This window comes from Urocitellus parryii, chromosome 6 (assembly GCF_045843805.1).
Source record: "Urocitellus parryii isolate mUroPar1 chromosome 6, mUroPar1.hap1, whole genome shotgun sequence".
NCBI classification, from domain to species: Eukaryota; Metazoa; Chordata; class Mammalia; order Rodentia; family Sciuridae; genus Urocitellus; species Urocitellus parryii.
The window spans coordinates 170,610,351-170,623,302 of NC_135536.1; the positions used below are offsets into that span (position 1 = coordinate 170,610,351).

Sequence of the window (12,952 nt, forward strand, 5' to 3'; positions counted from 1 at the left end):
TGTTAGCAGCAACTCTGAGGTGACTGCCAGTCCTGAGTACCTGGTTATGGCATCCTGAGGTTTAAGGTGATGACTTTGGGGTGGCCAGCCGACTGAACCCCTGATATATTTACTCCAACCAGATGTCCAGGAAGGGGGAGTTTTGTGGCACTATGCAACATCTGAGGCATGAGCAGGCCACTTGATCTGAACCAGGGCCCTTTTGAGTGTCCTTTGGAGTAATGTAGTTCAGCTTGCAGAATGGGCTTCTTGTTTGTTTACTCTTGTTCTGAGTCTCAGACATTCATGTATAGCAAAACCCCTGGGGATCTTTCCAAAAGTCATGTTCTGTTACAGGCCTAGGGTGGGGCCCTAGAGCCTTCATTTTAACTTGTACACGATGATATGAAAACAGTGCAGCATTTGAAGACTTTAGATTTATTCATTCCAAACTCATTTCCATGTTTGCTGTTCTGTACTCCACCTTTCCATTGTCATATTCATCTGTCTGCTCTCCGCTCAGGAGTTAGTCTTTCTAATTGTTCTTCTAAAAGATCTGCCACCAAGTATTGACACTAAATGGGTTTTCCTCCAAGTGACTGGAGAGTTGACTTCAGAATATACTTCATGAGACCCAGTAGATAGGACTGACAAACTTATCTCTTGCTTTCTGTGTCTGGAAGTGAATAATGTGTCTCTTGCCCTTGCCACATTCTTAACGAAGCACCTAGAATTCAAATCACAAGGATCATTTAGGTGTTCAGGAACTTGAACTAGGTATATAGTAGTTTTGTGTAATTTCTAAAGCTGTTTTTTTTTTCTCTCCCCCTTTGTTAAAGAAAATATCTGTGGCATTGGCTGGCATTTGGTTGGAAACTCGTGTTTGAAAATTACTACTGCCAAGGAGAATTATGACAATGATAAGCTGTACTGTAGGAACCACAATGCCTTCTTGGCTTCCCTTATAACCCAGAAGAAAGTGGAATTTGTCCTTAAGCAGCTGCAAATAATGCAGCCATCACAAAGCACGGTGAGTGAATCCTCAGAACCTAAGTGTCTCTTACCCACCTTTCTGCTGAGGGCATGACCACAGCTGGTGCATGGAAGGCTGTGGGTGACGGATGTGCTGGGAAGAGGAGGAAGGCCACGATGCGTGGCGTAGTAGATGTGGCATTAAAGGAAGGTCAATCTCTTCCTTTAATGGTTTTTACCTGACCTTGAAACTTTTAATACTTCATATATTTTCTTAAGTCATATTTATTATAACATGAAAAGTAATATGAGAGATGAACAGTGACGTGTGTATGTTTGTGCACATAGTCTGGTGACATCACTAGATAATTCCATAGCTATTTTATCTCTAGATTCTGCTGGAGTAGAGAGCAATGGGATCATAGCTAATTAGGTGTCATATTTAGACACTTATGTCCTTTAGATTTAAGCTATTATTTTAGTACATGTTGTCACCACCACTAAGACATTTATATCTGTTTGGGTCTTTCTAGATCTGGCAGCCCAACAAAAGAGGGCATCTTCTTATGAAGGGTTTCTGAGCTCATAAAGGCTCATGTTTTCTTCACTGGTAGAGTCAGCTCTGCCCATCATGCTGGGATTTCAACTGGTGACTCTCAAGTCCACCTCTGTGGGAGACTACGTGGGTAGAAAGGTTCCACTATGCCAGCTGGCCACAGATGTACCTCTGTTCCCTCTCCCCTCTTCTTCAAGTGTTTTATCCCTAACAGGTTCTGGGTGGTACTTTTCAAAAACTGAACCCCACACTCCTATGAAAAGGCTAACAGATAAAACAACTAGTGTAATGTGCTCCCCATAGGTTAAACTCCAGATGTGGCCCAGTCTGTAGAGCCCAGTTGTGTATGAAAAAAGCAAGATAGGGTAGAGGCTGTCTGGTAGAGCTGGGAAGAGGTAACTCTGAAGGTGGGAAGGAGTGGATGGAAAGGGAAGAAGGACGGGCTCCCTGTGCGCTGGTACCTTCTCATACAAGGCATAGAGTTTGAGGGAATAGCTCACTGAGTGAGCTGCAAATTAGCTTGTGTGGCTGGGGCAGGTTGGATGAGAGAAAGATGCTGTAGCTGGGCTTCAAGAAGGGCCCACAGCCAAATCCAGAGATACCTTGTCCACAATGCTAATGGACCTGCATTTTATCAGGAAAGCAAAAAGACATTATGAAAAGACTTATAAAGTGTATCTGCTAAAATTATGTTTCTTTTTAAAAAATACACATTTAAAAGAAATTTAGAAAATACTAGTAAAAGAGTAAGAAAACAAATAATGTTTGTTAATACCACTAAAAACTCTTTTGGAATGTATTTATTTATTTCAGGTCTTTTAATAAGTATATATATTTTTCCTCTCAAAAATGAAAGTACATTTTATATTTTGTTTTTCAACTGCAAAAATTTATTCTTAAGGTATTCTTCCTTTCATTTCTGGGTTCAAAATTATACTTAATTTAAAAAAAATTTTAAAGCACAATGGCAAGGAAATTTTAGGAGAATAGGAGACAAAAACCATCCTAGGTGTTCACTGCTCTTTTATTCTTTATAAAATCCAATATCAAATGAAGCAATAGATTTAAAAAGGCAGTAAACACTGTCTGATCTGGGGATAGACAGAGGATTATGATTCATCCTTTCAAAATAAGGAAATACTGTCATTTGCAACCACACAGATGGATGTGGAGGATCTTACACTGAGCGAAATAAGCTAGTCCCAGAGAGATAAATACAACATGACCCTGCTTATATGTAGAATCTAAAAAAGTCTAATTCACAGAAGCAAAGAGCACAATGGTGGTTTCCAGGCCTTGAGAAGTGGGGTGAGAAATGGGAACATGGTGATCAAAATGTCCAAAGCCTTTTTTGACATAAGATGAATAAGTTCTAGAGATCTAATATAAGCTATGGTGATAATAGTTAAGTATCATATACTTAATCTTTGTTCAGGACATAGATGTTACATGTTCTCACTACATACACATACATATGGTCCTGCAATAGTAAATATGAGAGGTGATGGATGTCAGTTAGTTGATAGTGGCAACCATCACACAATGCTTAGCTTCTGATCTGAGGATAGACATATAACCAATATTTTATAAATGTTGGGGAAATGACTTCATGTGTGAATGGGCATTTAAACCCAGTGTGGGGTGATGACCATTTCTTCATAGCATTTGTCACAGAGTGTAGAAATTTTGGAACTTGATTATCACTTTGGATATAGATCTCTGTGAAAATTTTGATACCTCTCGTCTCTAAGCTTTGTATTTGTCCTTTGTAAAATGGCCCATATTAGAAGTGGTGATCTATACCAATGCCTGAGTTTAGGGTATAAGGAGGCTTTCCTGTACCTGTGAGTGTATCTAACTTAGTGGGTTTTATCAAGTAGCCTGTTTGGTCAAGATATTGGTTGTTTTCATAATTGTGTCTGTTTTGCCCTCAGTCTAAGCTCACCTTAACCCCATGGGTTGGCCTTCGGAAGATCAACATGACCCACTGGTTCTGGGAAGATATGACTCCATTTACAAATAGTTTACTACAGTGGATGCCATCTGAGCCCAGTGATGCTGGGTTCTGTGGAATCTTGTCAGAACCCACTGTTCGGGGATTAAAGGCTGCAACCTGCAATAACCCCCTCAATGGCAGCATCTGTGAACGGCCTGGTAAGGACACTGGTGATAGGTGCTCCAGGGAGTTTGAAAAAGAAAGTATAGGAGTCATAGTTAGGTATCATTTTTATTTTAATGTATTTACTTTTTATTTTTAAATGATACTGGAGGTTGAACCCAGAGGCACTTTACTACTGAACTGCATCCTCAGCCCTTTTTATTTTTTATTTTAAAGCAGGGTCTCACTCCCTTTTTTAGGTCTTGCTAAGGTGCTGTAGCTGGCCTTGAACTCCAAATCCTCCTACTCAGCCTCCTGAGTTCTTGGATTACAGGCAGGTGCTACCACACCTGACATATTTTAAATTTTTTATTGCGCATTATAATGATGCATAATAGTGGGATTCATTGTGCCCTATTCATACATGCACATAATTTACTCAATCTCCTTCCTTAGTAACTTCCTTTTCCAACTCCCAATCTATTTGCTCCTTCTATTATTTTTTATTAGTGAATTATCATATGTAAGTGGGATTCATTGTGGTATGTTTGTGCTTAGACATAATATAATGTCTTTTTTCATTCTTCCCTACATAGTTAATATTGAGATGTGTGAACCAACTCCCAATCTATTTGCTCCTTCTATTATTTTTTATTAGTGAATTATCATATGTAAGTGGGATTCATTGTGGTATGTTTGTGCTTAGACATAATATAATGTCTTTTTTCATTCTTCCCTACATAGTTAATATTGAGATGTGTGAAATTGTTGTGAAGACAGACGGAGAATTGATTTCAGGCATATTTCAAGTAAAACCCAGAATTTTAAAAGCAGAAGGAAATAGTCTGTGGCTTTGACTAGTTTGAGCCATAAACAAAACCAAAAATAAATAAATTTATTTGAAAATCTATTACTCTAATTAACATGGAGATTGTTTGGTTTCTTGACCACAAAAAGTGTTGAGAATTGCCCCCAAGGGCAGATTTCTTAGTGGTGGCAGAAAAATGCTGTGGAAGAAAACAAAGGAAAATAAAAACAAAAGATGAGAAAAGCAGGAACGTCACTGCAGGACAGTAATCAGGAAGCCAGTGTGGAAGGGAGGAAAAATGATGAGAGAGTTTCGTGACAGGAGACAGAAGCCAGTCCAAAGGGTGTGAGAGCTGTGGCTGAGTACTGAATGGTCGAATGTTTCAAATAGTTTTTTAATTTGCATGTCTCTGGGGGCTAAGTCTAGGCTCCCTTAGCTGCAGGCACAGGGGCAGCCTCAGTGGCACATAGAAGAGTTCAAAACTAGCTTTTCCTTTCTGCATGGGGCTCCCATGAAATAACTGCAATATTTAATGATTTGGGGATCAAATATACTGTAAGATGTTTGAGGGATACAGAAGTGTAGAAGATAATTTGTAGTATTGTAGGAATCACCTTAAAACAAGATTTCTAAATTTTGTAGGGGAGCTTTTCAACTTTTTCTGAATTCTAAATGCTTTGATGAATTTAGTGCATGTAGAGGTCCCACTTATCCTCAAAATTATAAACACAGGACTTTACAAATTCAGATGGATTGTAAAACTCCTAAAGTTCACCCAGGGTCCCCTATATTCTTCTTTTTTTAAAAAATATATTTCTGGTGCATTATAATTATACATAATTATGCAATTTACTGTTACATATTTGTATATGTACATGATATAATAGTATAATTTTATTTTCCCCCATTCCCTCCCATCCTCTCTTCTTCTGGTCCCTTTCTTCCACTCTACTGATCTCCTTTTGATTTTCATGAAGTCCCTCCCACCGACACACACATTGTTTTCATTTTTACTCTCTATCTTCCACATATGAGAGAAAACATTTGACCCTAGACTTTCTGAGTTTGGCTTATTTCACTTAACATAATGTTCTCAACTTCATTCATTTTCCTTCAAATGACATCATCCATTCATTATGGTGCAATAAAACTCCATTGTGTATGTTTCTATGTATTTTCTTTATCCATTCTTTCATTGATGGAAAGCTCCCCTATATTCTAAAAGGTTTCAGATCCTACATTTGTTGAAAGATTTTCTTATTCCTTCTTTTTTGTCCTCAGTGCCCTTTGAATAGAAAGTCCCTTTCTTCCCTGAGTGTGTAAAATACCTTGACCAAACAGTACATGATGAATCCAGTGTTTTCTGTTTTCTCCATGTCATGTAGTGCCTGAATTGAGTTCATGGCACACTATTGGGTCACAACTCACACTTGAAAAGTCTCTGACCTTAGTGAAGTTCTTCAATGTCCCTCTTGGGTTTAATTCCCAGCAAACCACAGTGCCAAGCAATGCCGGATGCCGTGTGCCTTGCGGACTGCATATGGGGAGTGCACCAGCAGCAGCTCTGAGTGCATGTGGTGCAGCAACATGAAGCAGTGTGTGGACTCCAACGCCTACATGGCCTCCTTCCCTTTCGGCCAGTGTATGGAGTGGTATACCATGAGCAGCTGCCCCCGTGAGTGCAAAAGGGAGTTCTGGCACTCTTGAGTGCCTGGCATGTGGTGACAATTGTGTTGACAACTGTGGCATGGGGCAGTGTTCATAATCTTTGAACATTTTATGGGCTAGTTGGATTTGACCTTCTACTCAAGTCATCTAGTCCTGCATGATGAGAACCTGCATACAGAATTGCACAGTGATACATGTAAATAAGTCAAGTAAATCTAGGATAGATCACAGAATAGAGAAATGAACTCTTCAACTTCAGGGTTATATTATTCAATCTGTGTAATGTCTCTGCCTCCTACTTTCCTAATTTATAAAATAATTGCTCTCTGGTAGAGGCCCTCTGAGGTTCCTTTTGCCTCCACCATCCTGGGATTAAGAGAGGAAAGAGGGACCCCTCTGATGTGTTGGGCAAATTATTGAGCTCTTTAAATTCATTATCTCACTTAAAATGGTCACTCTAGAGGAGTAATTTGGATTTAAGTTAGTCTGTTAAAGAAAAGGTTATTTAAAGATAATAAATTTAGTTCGACCTGATAGTGAATTGTTTACTGTTTGTTCTTTTAATAGCTGAAGATTGTTCAGGTTATTATACCTGCGGTCATTGCTTGGAGCAGCCAGGCTGTGGCTGGTGTACTGATCCCAGCAACACTGGGAAAGGGAAATGCATGGAGGGATCCTACAAAGGACCAGTGAAGATGCCTCCACAGGCCTCTGCTGGAACTGCCTATCCACAGCCCCTTCTGAATTCCAGCATGTGTCTAGAGGACAGCAGATACAACTGGTCTTTCATTCACTGTCCAGGTAAGATGCCTGCATATCCAAATTCAAGTTATTCATTACCTGTTTACAAAGAATACAAACTTGAAAGCTACACCATTCAGATAAATTTCCTTTAAGTAAAAAATATCAGTAGCATCATTTTAGGAGAAAAGAGTTTCATTTAAAAAATATTTTTTAAATATTTTTTTTTTAGTTGTAGTTGGACACAATACTTTTATTTTATTTATTTATTTTTATGTGATGCTGAGGATCGAACCCAGCGCCTTGCATGCGCTAGGTGAGTGCTCTACCGCTAAGCCACAACCCCAGCCCTAAAAAATATTTTGAATGTGAACAAAAATATTGAGAACTTCACATGAGTTATTTTACAAACTTTTCTCATAAGATAATATATTCTTTATAAAAATGTTACAGATATACATGAAATAAAAAACTAGAGTTTCTCATTTTCTCTCCAATTCTTTATAAACAATTCAATATAGATATTTCCAGACATATTATTTTATATATTTTAAATTAAAGAATACTGTGCTATAAGTAGGTACATCATATATATTGCTCTGCAATTTGTTTTTTACTTAAAAACGCATCATGGTAATTGTTGGAAAAAATTAAAAATGAAATCTCCTGCCAACCCAGAAATTTATCTTCACAAATGTAGAAAAGAAAGAAAACTGTTTTCTTTTTAAATAAGCATTAAGCCATACTATTACACATCATAGGCACTCTACTAGTGAGATGAAAATATGGGGGGAAATTTTAAAATGACCAAGCATATGTAAGCAATAATATACATGACCTCAAAACAAACAATAACTTGTTGTCATGAACTTTAATTCTTCCTGTAGCTATGATTCCTGCACCATTTTTTTAAAGACTGTTTTGTTTTTACCATTGGATTTTCTTGGCACGTTTGTGGAAAATTAGTTTGCTGTGAAAAAACCAATTTGATAAAATTCTGTGCTCCTTCATGATAAAAACCCAGAATAAACTAAATATAGAAGGTTTATACTTCAATATAATAAAGGCTTATAAGACATACCCATTGCCAACATCAAACTGAGTGGGGGAAAAACTTCTCTAAAATCAGAAATGAGACAAGGGTGTCTACTCTTACCACTTTTATTCAGTATGTTACTGGAAACTAGCCAGAACAATCAGACAAGAGAAAGAAAAGAAAAGAAGGAAGTCACATTATCCCTGTTTGCAGATGATGTGATTCTATATCTAGAAAACCCTAACAAATCTGCCAGAAGTCTTTTAGAACTGATTAATTCAGTAAAGTAACAGGATACAAAATCAAGGTACATAAATTGGTAGCTTTCCTATACACCAACAAGGAACTTAGTGAGAAAGAAATCAGGAAAAAATGTCACTCACATAGTCTCAAACAACAACAACAACAAAATACCTAGGAATAAACCTAACTAAGGAGGTAAAAGATCTCTACCATGAAAATTATAAAACATAGAAAAAAGAAATTAAAGAAAACCCCAGAAGATGGAAAGTCATTGTTGGAGGCAGCAATCAGGTCAAGATGGTGCCTGGCAGTTTGCCAGGAGGAGTGGCTTGTGAGGCAACGCCACCGAGCCATCAAGATGATGGGGACTCCTTATTGGCTGATTGCTGTGTCTGTAGGGGAGCAATGCTATGATTGGATGATGCTTATTGAGTCATGATTTATGTAAATCAGTTAGATATATATATATCTCAGCTGTTCCGCAATAAAGCAGTTCCCATTTCAACCTTCAAGTTGCTTGTCACCTCCCGGTTATTTTGCCCAGCTGGACTGCAGCAAGTGGTGGCCCATACGGGAACTCTGGGATGCTCAGGGTTAAGTGACAAGGTAAGCTGCCTGTCCCTAGAAATAGATAGGATGGGAGGAAAGCTGCTTGCCCCTGAGGGCGAGAGGATGGATGGCCTTTTCAAGAAAATAGAAAAATTGATACAGTGTGGTTTTGTTTTGTTTTGTTTCGTTTTATCTTAGTGTGTTGTGTTGTCTTTGTTACGGAAATATGGGATCAGATAATAACAAGAATTGACAGATTGGATGATATCAAAATAAAAAGCTTCCATACAGCAAGGGAAACAATCAACAGAGCAAGGAGACAGCCTATGGAATGGGAGAAAATCTTTGCCAGTTCTTCATCCGACAGAGGATTAATGTCCAGAATACATAAAGAACTCAGGGAAATTGAACAACAACAACAAAAAAACCCTCACATAATTCAATTAATGCCGAAGTCTGGCTGGGCACAATTCAGGAGCCACTTGTCAAAAGAAACGAACTTTATTATTTTTTTTTTATTGATTGTTCCAAACATTACAGAGCTCTTGATAAATCATCTTTCATACATTTGACTCTATTGGGTTTTGAACTCCCATTTCTACCCCAAATACAGATAGCAGAATCACATCTGTTACATACTCACATTTTTACATAATGGCATATTAGTGACTGTCTTAATCTGCTACCTTTCCTAACCCCTACTATTCCCCCTCCCCTCCCCTCCCACCTTCCCTCTCTGCCTCCTCAGCTGTTGTTCAATTCTCTCCCTTTTTTCCCCCCTCCCCCTTGCCCATCATAACCTCTTATACTTTTGTGTATCATTGAAGGTCTCCTACCATTTGCAAATCCTTTCCCTTCTCTTTCCCTTTCTCTCCCCCCATTCGTCTTTGTTTACAGTTAGTCTTTTCCTCATGCTTTTCCTTCCTGTTTTGTTCTTAGTTGCTCTCTTTATATCAAAGGAGACATTTGGCATTTGTTTTTTAGGGCTTGGCTAGCTTCACTTAGCATAATCTGCTCTAATGCCATCCATTTCCCTGCAAATTCTATGATTTTGTCATTTCTTATTGCTGCATAATACTCCATTGTATATAGATGCCACATTTTTTTTTTATCCATTCATCTGTTGAAGGGCATCTGGGTTGGTTCCACAGTCTAGCTACTGTGAATTGTGCTGCTATTAACATCGATGTGGCAGTATCCCTGTAGTACGCTCTTTTAAGGTCTTCAGGGAATAGTCCTAGAAGGGGAATAGCTGGGTCAAATGGTGGTTCCATTCCCAGCTTTCCCAGGAATCTCCATACTGCTTTCCAAATTGGCCGCAACAATTTGCAGTCCCACCAGCAATGTACAAGTGTACCCTTTTCCCCACATCCTCACCAGCTCTTGTTGTTGTTCGACTTCATAATGGCTGCCAATCTTACTGGAGTGAGATGGTATCTTAGGGTGGTTTTGATTTGCATTTCTCTGACTGCTAGAGATGGTGAGCATTTTTTTCATGTACTTATTGATTGATTGTATGTCCTCCTCTGAGAAGTGTCTGTTCAAGTCTTTGGCCCATTTGTTGATTGGGTTATTTGTTATCTTATTGTCTAATTTTTTGAGTTCTTTGTATACTCTGGATATTAGGGCTCTATCTGAAGTGTGAGGAGTAAAAATTTGTTCCCAGGATGTAGGCTCCCTGTTTATCTCTCTTATTGTTTCTCTTGCTGAGAAAAAACTTTTCAGTTTAAGTAAGTCCCATTTGTTGATTCTTGTTATTAACTCTTGTGCTATGGGTGTCCTATTGAGGAATTTGGAGCCCGACCCCACAATATGTAGATCAGAGCCAACCTTTTTTTCTATCAGATGCATAGTCTCTGATTTGATATCAAGCTCCTTGATCCATTTTGAGTTAACTTTTGTGCATGGCGAGAGAAGGGGATTCAGTTTCATTTTGTTGCATATGGATTTCCAGTTTTCCCAGCACCATTTGTTGAAGATGCTATCCGTGAAGGGCTAATTTTAAAATTGGGGTGGACACAGGTTGGGAGCTCAAAATGGCTGTGATTGGATATAGGTTGGGGAGCTCAGAAAAGGTAATTGGTTTCCATTGGCTATGGTGCTATTGTGTCTTCCCAGTTTTACATTAAGTCTAAATACTGGATTCTGAAAATGGACCACCAGACTTCCTATTTCTCACATAGGGTAGAAGGGGACCAGGAAGAGGGGAGGGAAATAGGAAGAAAGGGGGAAGAGGGATATAAATGAAGTCTATTCATTGTATGCATGTGTGGTATTATCACAACGAAACCAGTGTGTTGTATAATTAATATGCACTAATAATTGTAATAAAAATATGGAGAAGAAAAAGAAGAATATACTGGGAGGAAAGAAACTAAATGTGAACACATTTTTTAAGTGGTGGGATAATATATGATCTTTCTCCATCTCTGTATTTTTGAAAAATCTACTATCATGAGCATATATTATGTTTTTACAATGGATAACAACAAAATTTATTTTTATATTGCTATGGATTTTTACCTCACTGTGATAATATTTCTAATTTTTCTGGACTAATGTTTTTTTCTTTCCACATTTTTTATTGGTGCATTACAGTTGTACATAATATGTTGTACAGAAAATGTACATACAGTTGTACATTTGTTTTTGATAGTTTGATCTTATTTTTCAAATTAGTTTCTAGTGAGTCAGATTATTTTTTTAAATTGAACTATATTCCACTCATTTATCCTTGAGGCTTCCACACATTAGAGGGCAAAAGAATCCGAAGGTTCCAGACTCAGAACTCTGATTCAGTGAGTCGGACAGGCCAAAGAATTTCCATTTCTGCTAAGCTCCCAGGGGTGCCGATACGGAGGCTGCTGGTCCTGGAGCTAGACTTTGAGAACCACTGGTTTCACCACCTTTCTGTGAAGAGTGTGATAGCCTCAGACCTTTTCAGCTGAGAGTGTTCTCAGCTTTTGGTAACCAGCATCCTGGCATTTAAATAAAGCATTGGACCTGCTCACTAAGATTCTGCCTTTCTATTTTTTTTTTTAAGAGAGAGTGAGAGAGGGGAGAGAGACAGAGAGAGAGAGAATTTTTAATATTTATTTTTTAGTTCTCGGCGGACACAACATCTTTGTTGGTATGTGGTGCTGAGGATCGAACCTGGGCCGCACGCATGCCAGGCGAGCGCGCTACCGCTTGAGCCACATCCCCAGCCCCGATTCTGCCTTTCTAGATCTGCATTAGCTCACAAGCTCTCGGGTTCAACTAATAGATCTTCATGAACCTTCCTACACCTTTTCCAACAGCTCTTCCTCTCAGACTTCATTTGGCTTCCAGAGCAAACAGAGCCCACTGAGCCCAAGAGATTCCAGTGAACTCTCTCAGGGTCCACTCCCTGAGGAAAGACTTGGAGACCTCAGCACGATTGTCATGTTTTGTTTATGTAGAGATTCCAGACTTTTCAACCCTCGTGCTTGTGTTAAACAGGATAACCCCCAAAGCAACAAAGAATTAAAGAAATGTTTCTGTAACTCACTAGTTGCTCCTCTTTTCTCTCTTTGCATGCTCCTTAATTCTCACGGATGATCAGTCTTTCTTGATTTTAATTTTAGCAAGGGCCCTCTTTAAACATATTTTGTTCATGATAACAGGAAATAAAAATTAACTTCATCCTGGTGTGTCTTTAACAGAGTTTCCTTCCTTTGGTAAGGATTAGCAGAGTAGGATCATTTTTTTCAGTTTTTTTTATCTGTTCTTTTTTAGGGGCTGGGGTTGTAGCTCAGAGGTACAGCGCTTGCCTAGCATGTGTGAGGCACTGGGTTCGATCCTCAGCACCACACAAATATAAATAAATCAAATAAAGGTATTGTGTACAACTAAAAAATAAATGTTTAAAAAATTTGATTAGATATACATGACAATAGAGTATATTTTGAAATATTATACATACATGGAGTATAACTTATTCTAATTAGGACCCCATTCTTGTAGTTGCACATGATGTGGAGTTTCACTGGCCATGTATTTATATATGAACATAGGAAAGTTATGTCTGATTCATTCTACTGTCTTTCCTATTCCTATTCCCCCTTCCTTTCCTTCATTCCCCTTTATCTAAACCAATGAACTTCTGCTCTTCTCCCCAGCCCCTCAGTGAGTCAGTTCTGATGATTTTTTTTTCTTGTTTTATTTTAATTTTTAGACGGGGTCTTGCTGTGTTGCCCAGGCTGGCCTCAAACTCCTGGGCTCATGAGATCTTCCTACCTCAGCCTTCCCATTAGCTGGCTTGTTCCCCCATGCCCAGCTAGT

The 12,952-nt window shown here is 38.5% G+C and overlaps 1 protein-coding gene across 1 annotated transcript in view; it reads left to right on the forward strand.

Moving 5' to 3' along the window:
* LOC113197437 (attractin-like) overlaps positions 1-12,952 on the forward strand; it is an 82,720-nt gene that overhangs the window by 53,596 nt on the left and 16,172 nt on the right. The window contains 4 exon segments of the mRNA XM_077800163.1: positions 819-1,009; positions 3,442-3,661; positions 5,903-6,088; positions 6,649-6,882. Of these exon segments, the coding sequence (XP_077656289.1) occupies positions 819-1,009; positions 3,442-3,661; positions 5,903-6,088; positions 6,649-6,882 (831 nt within the window).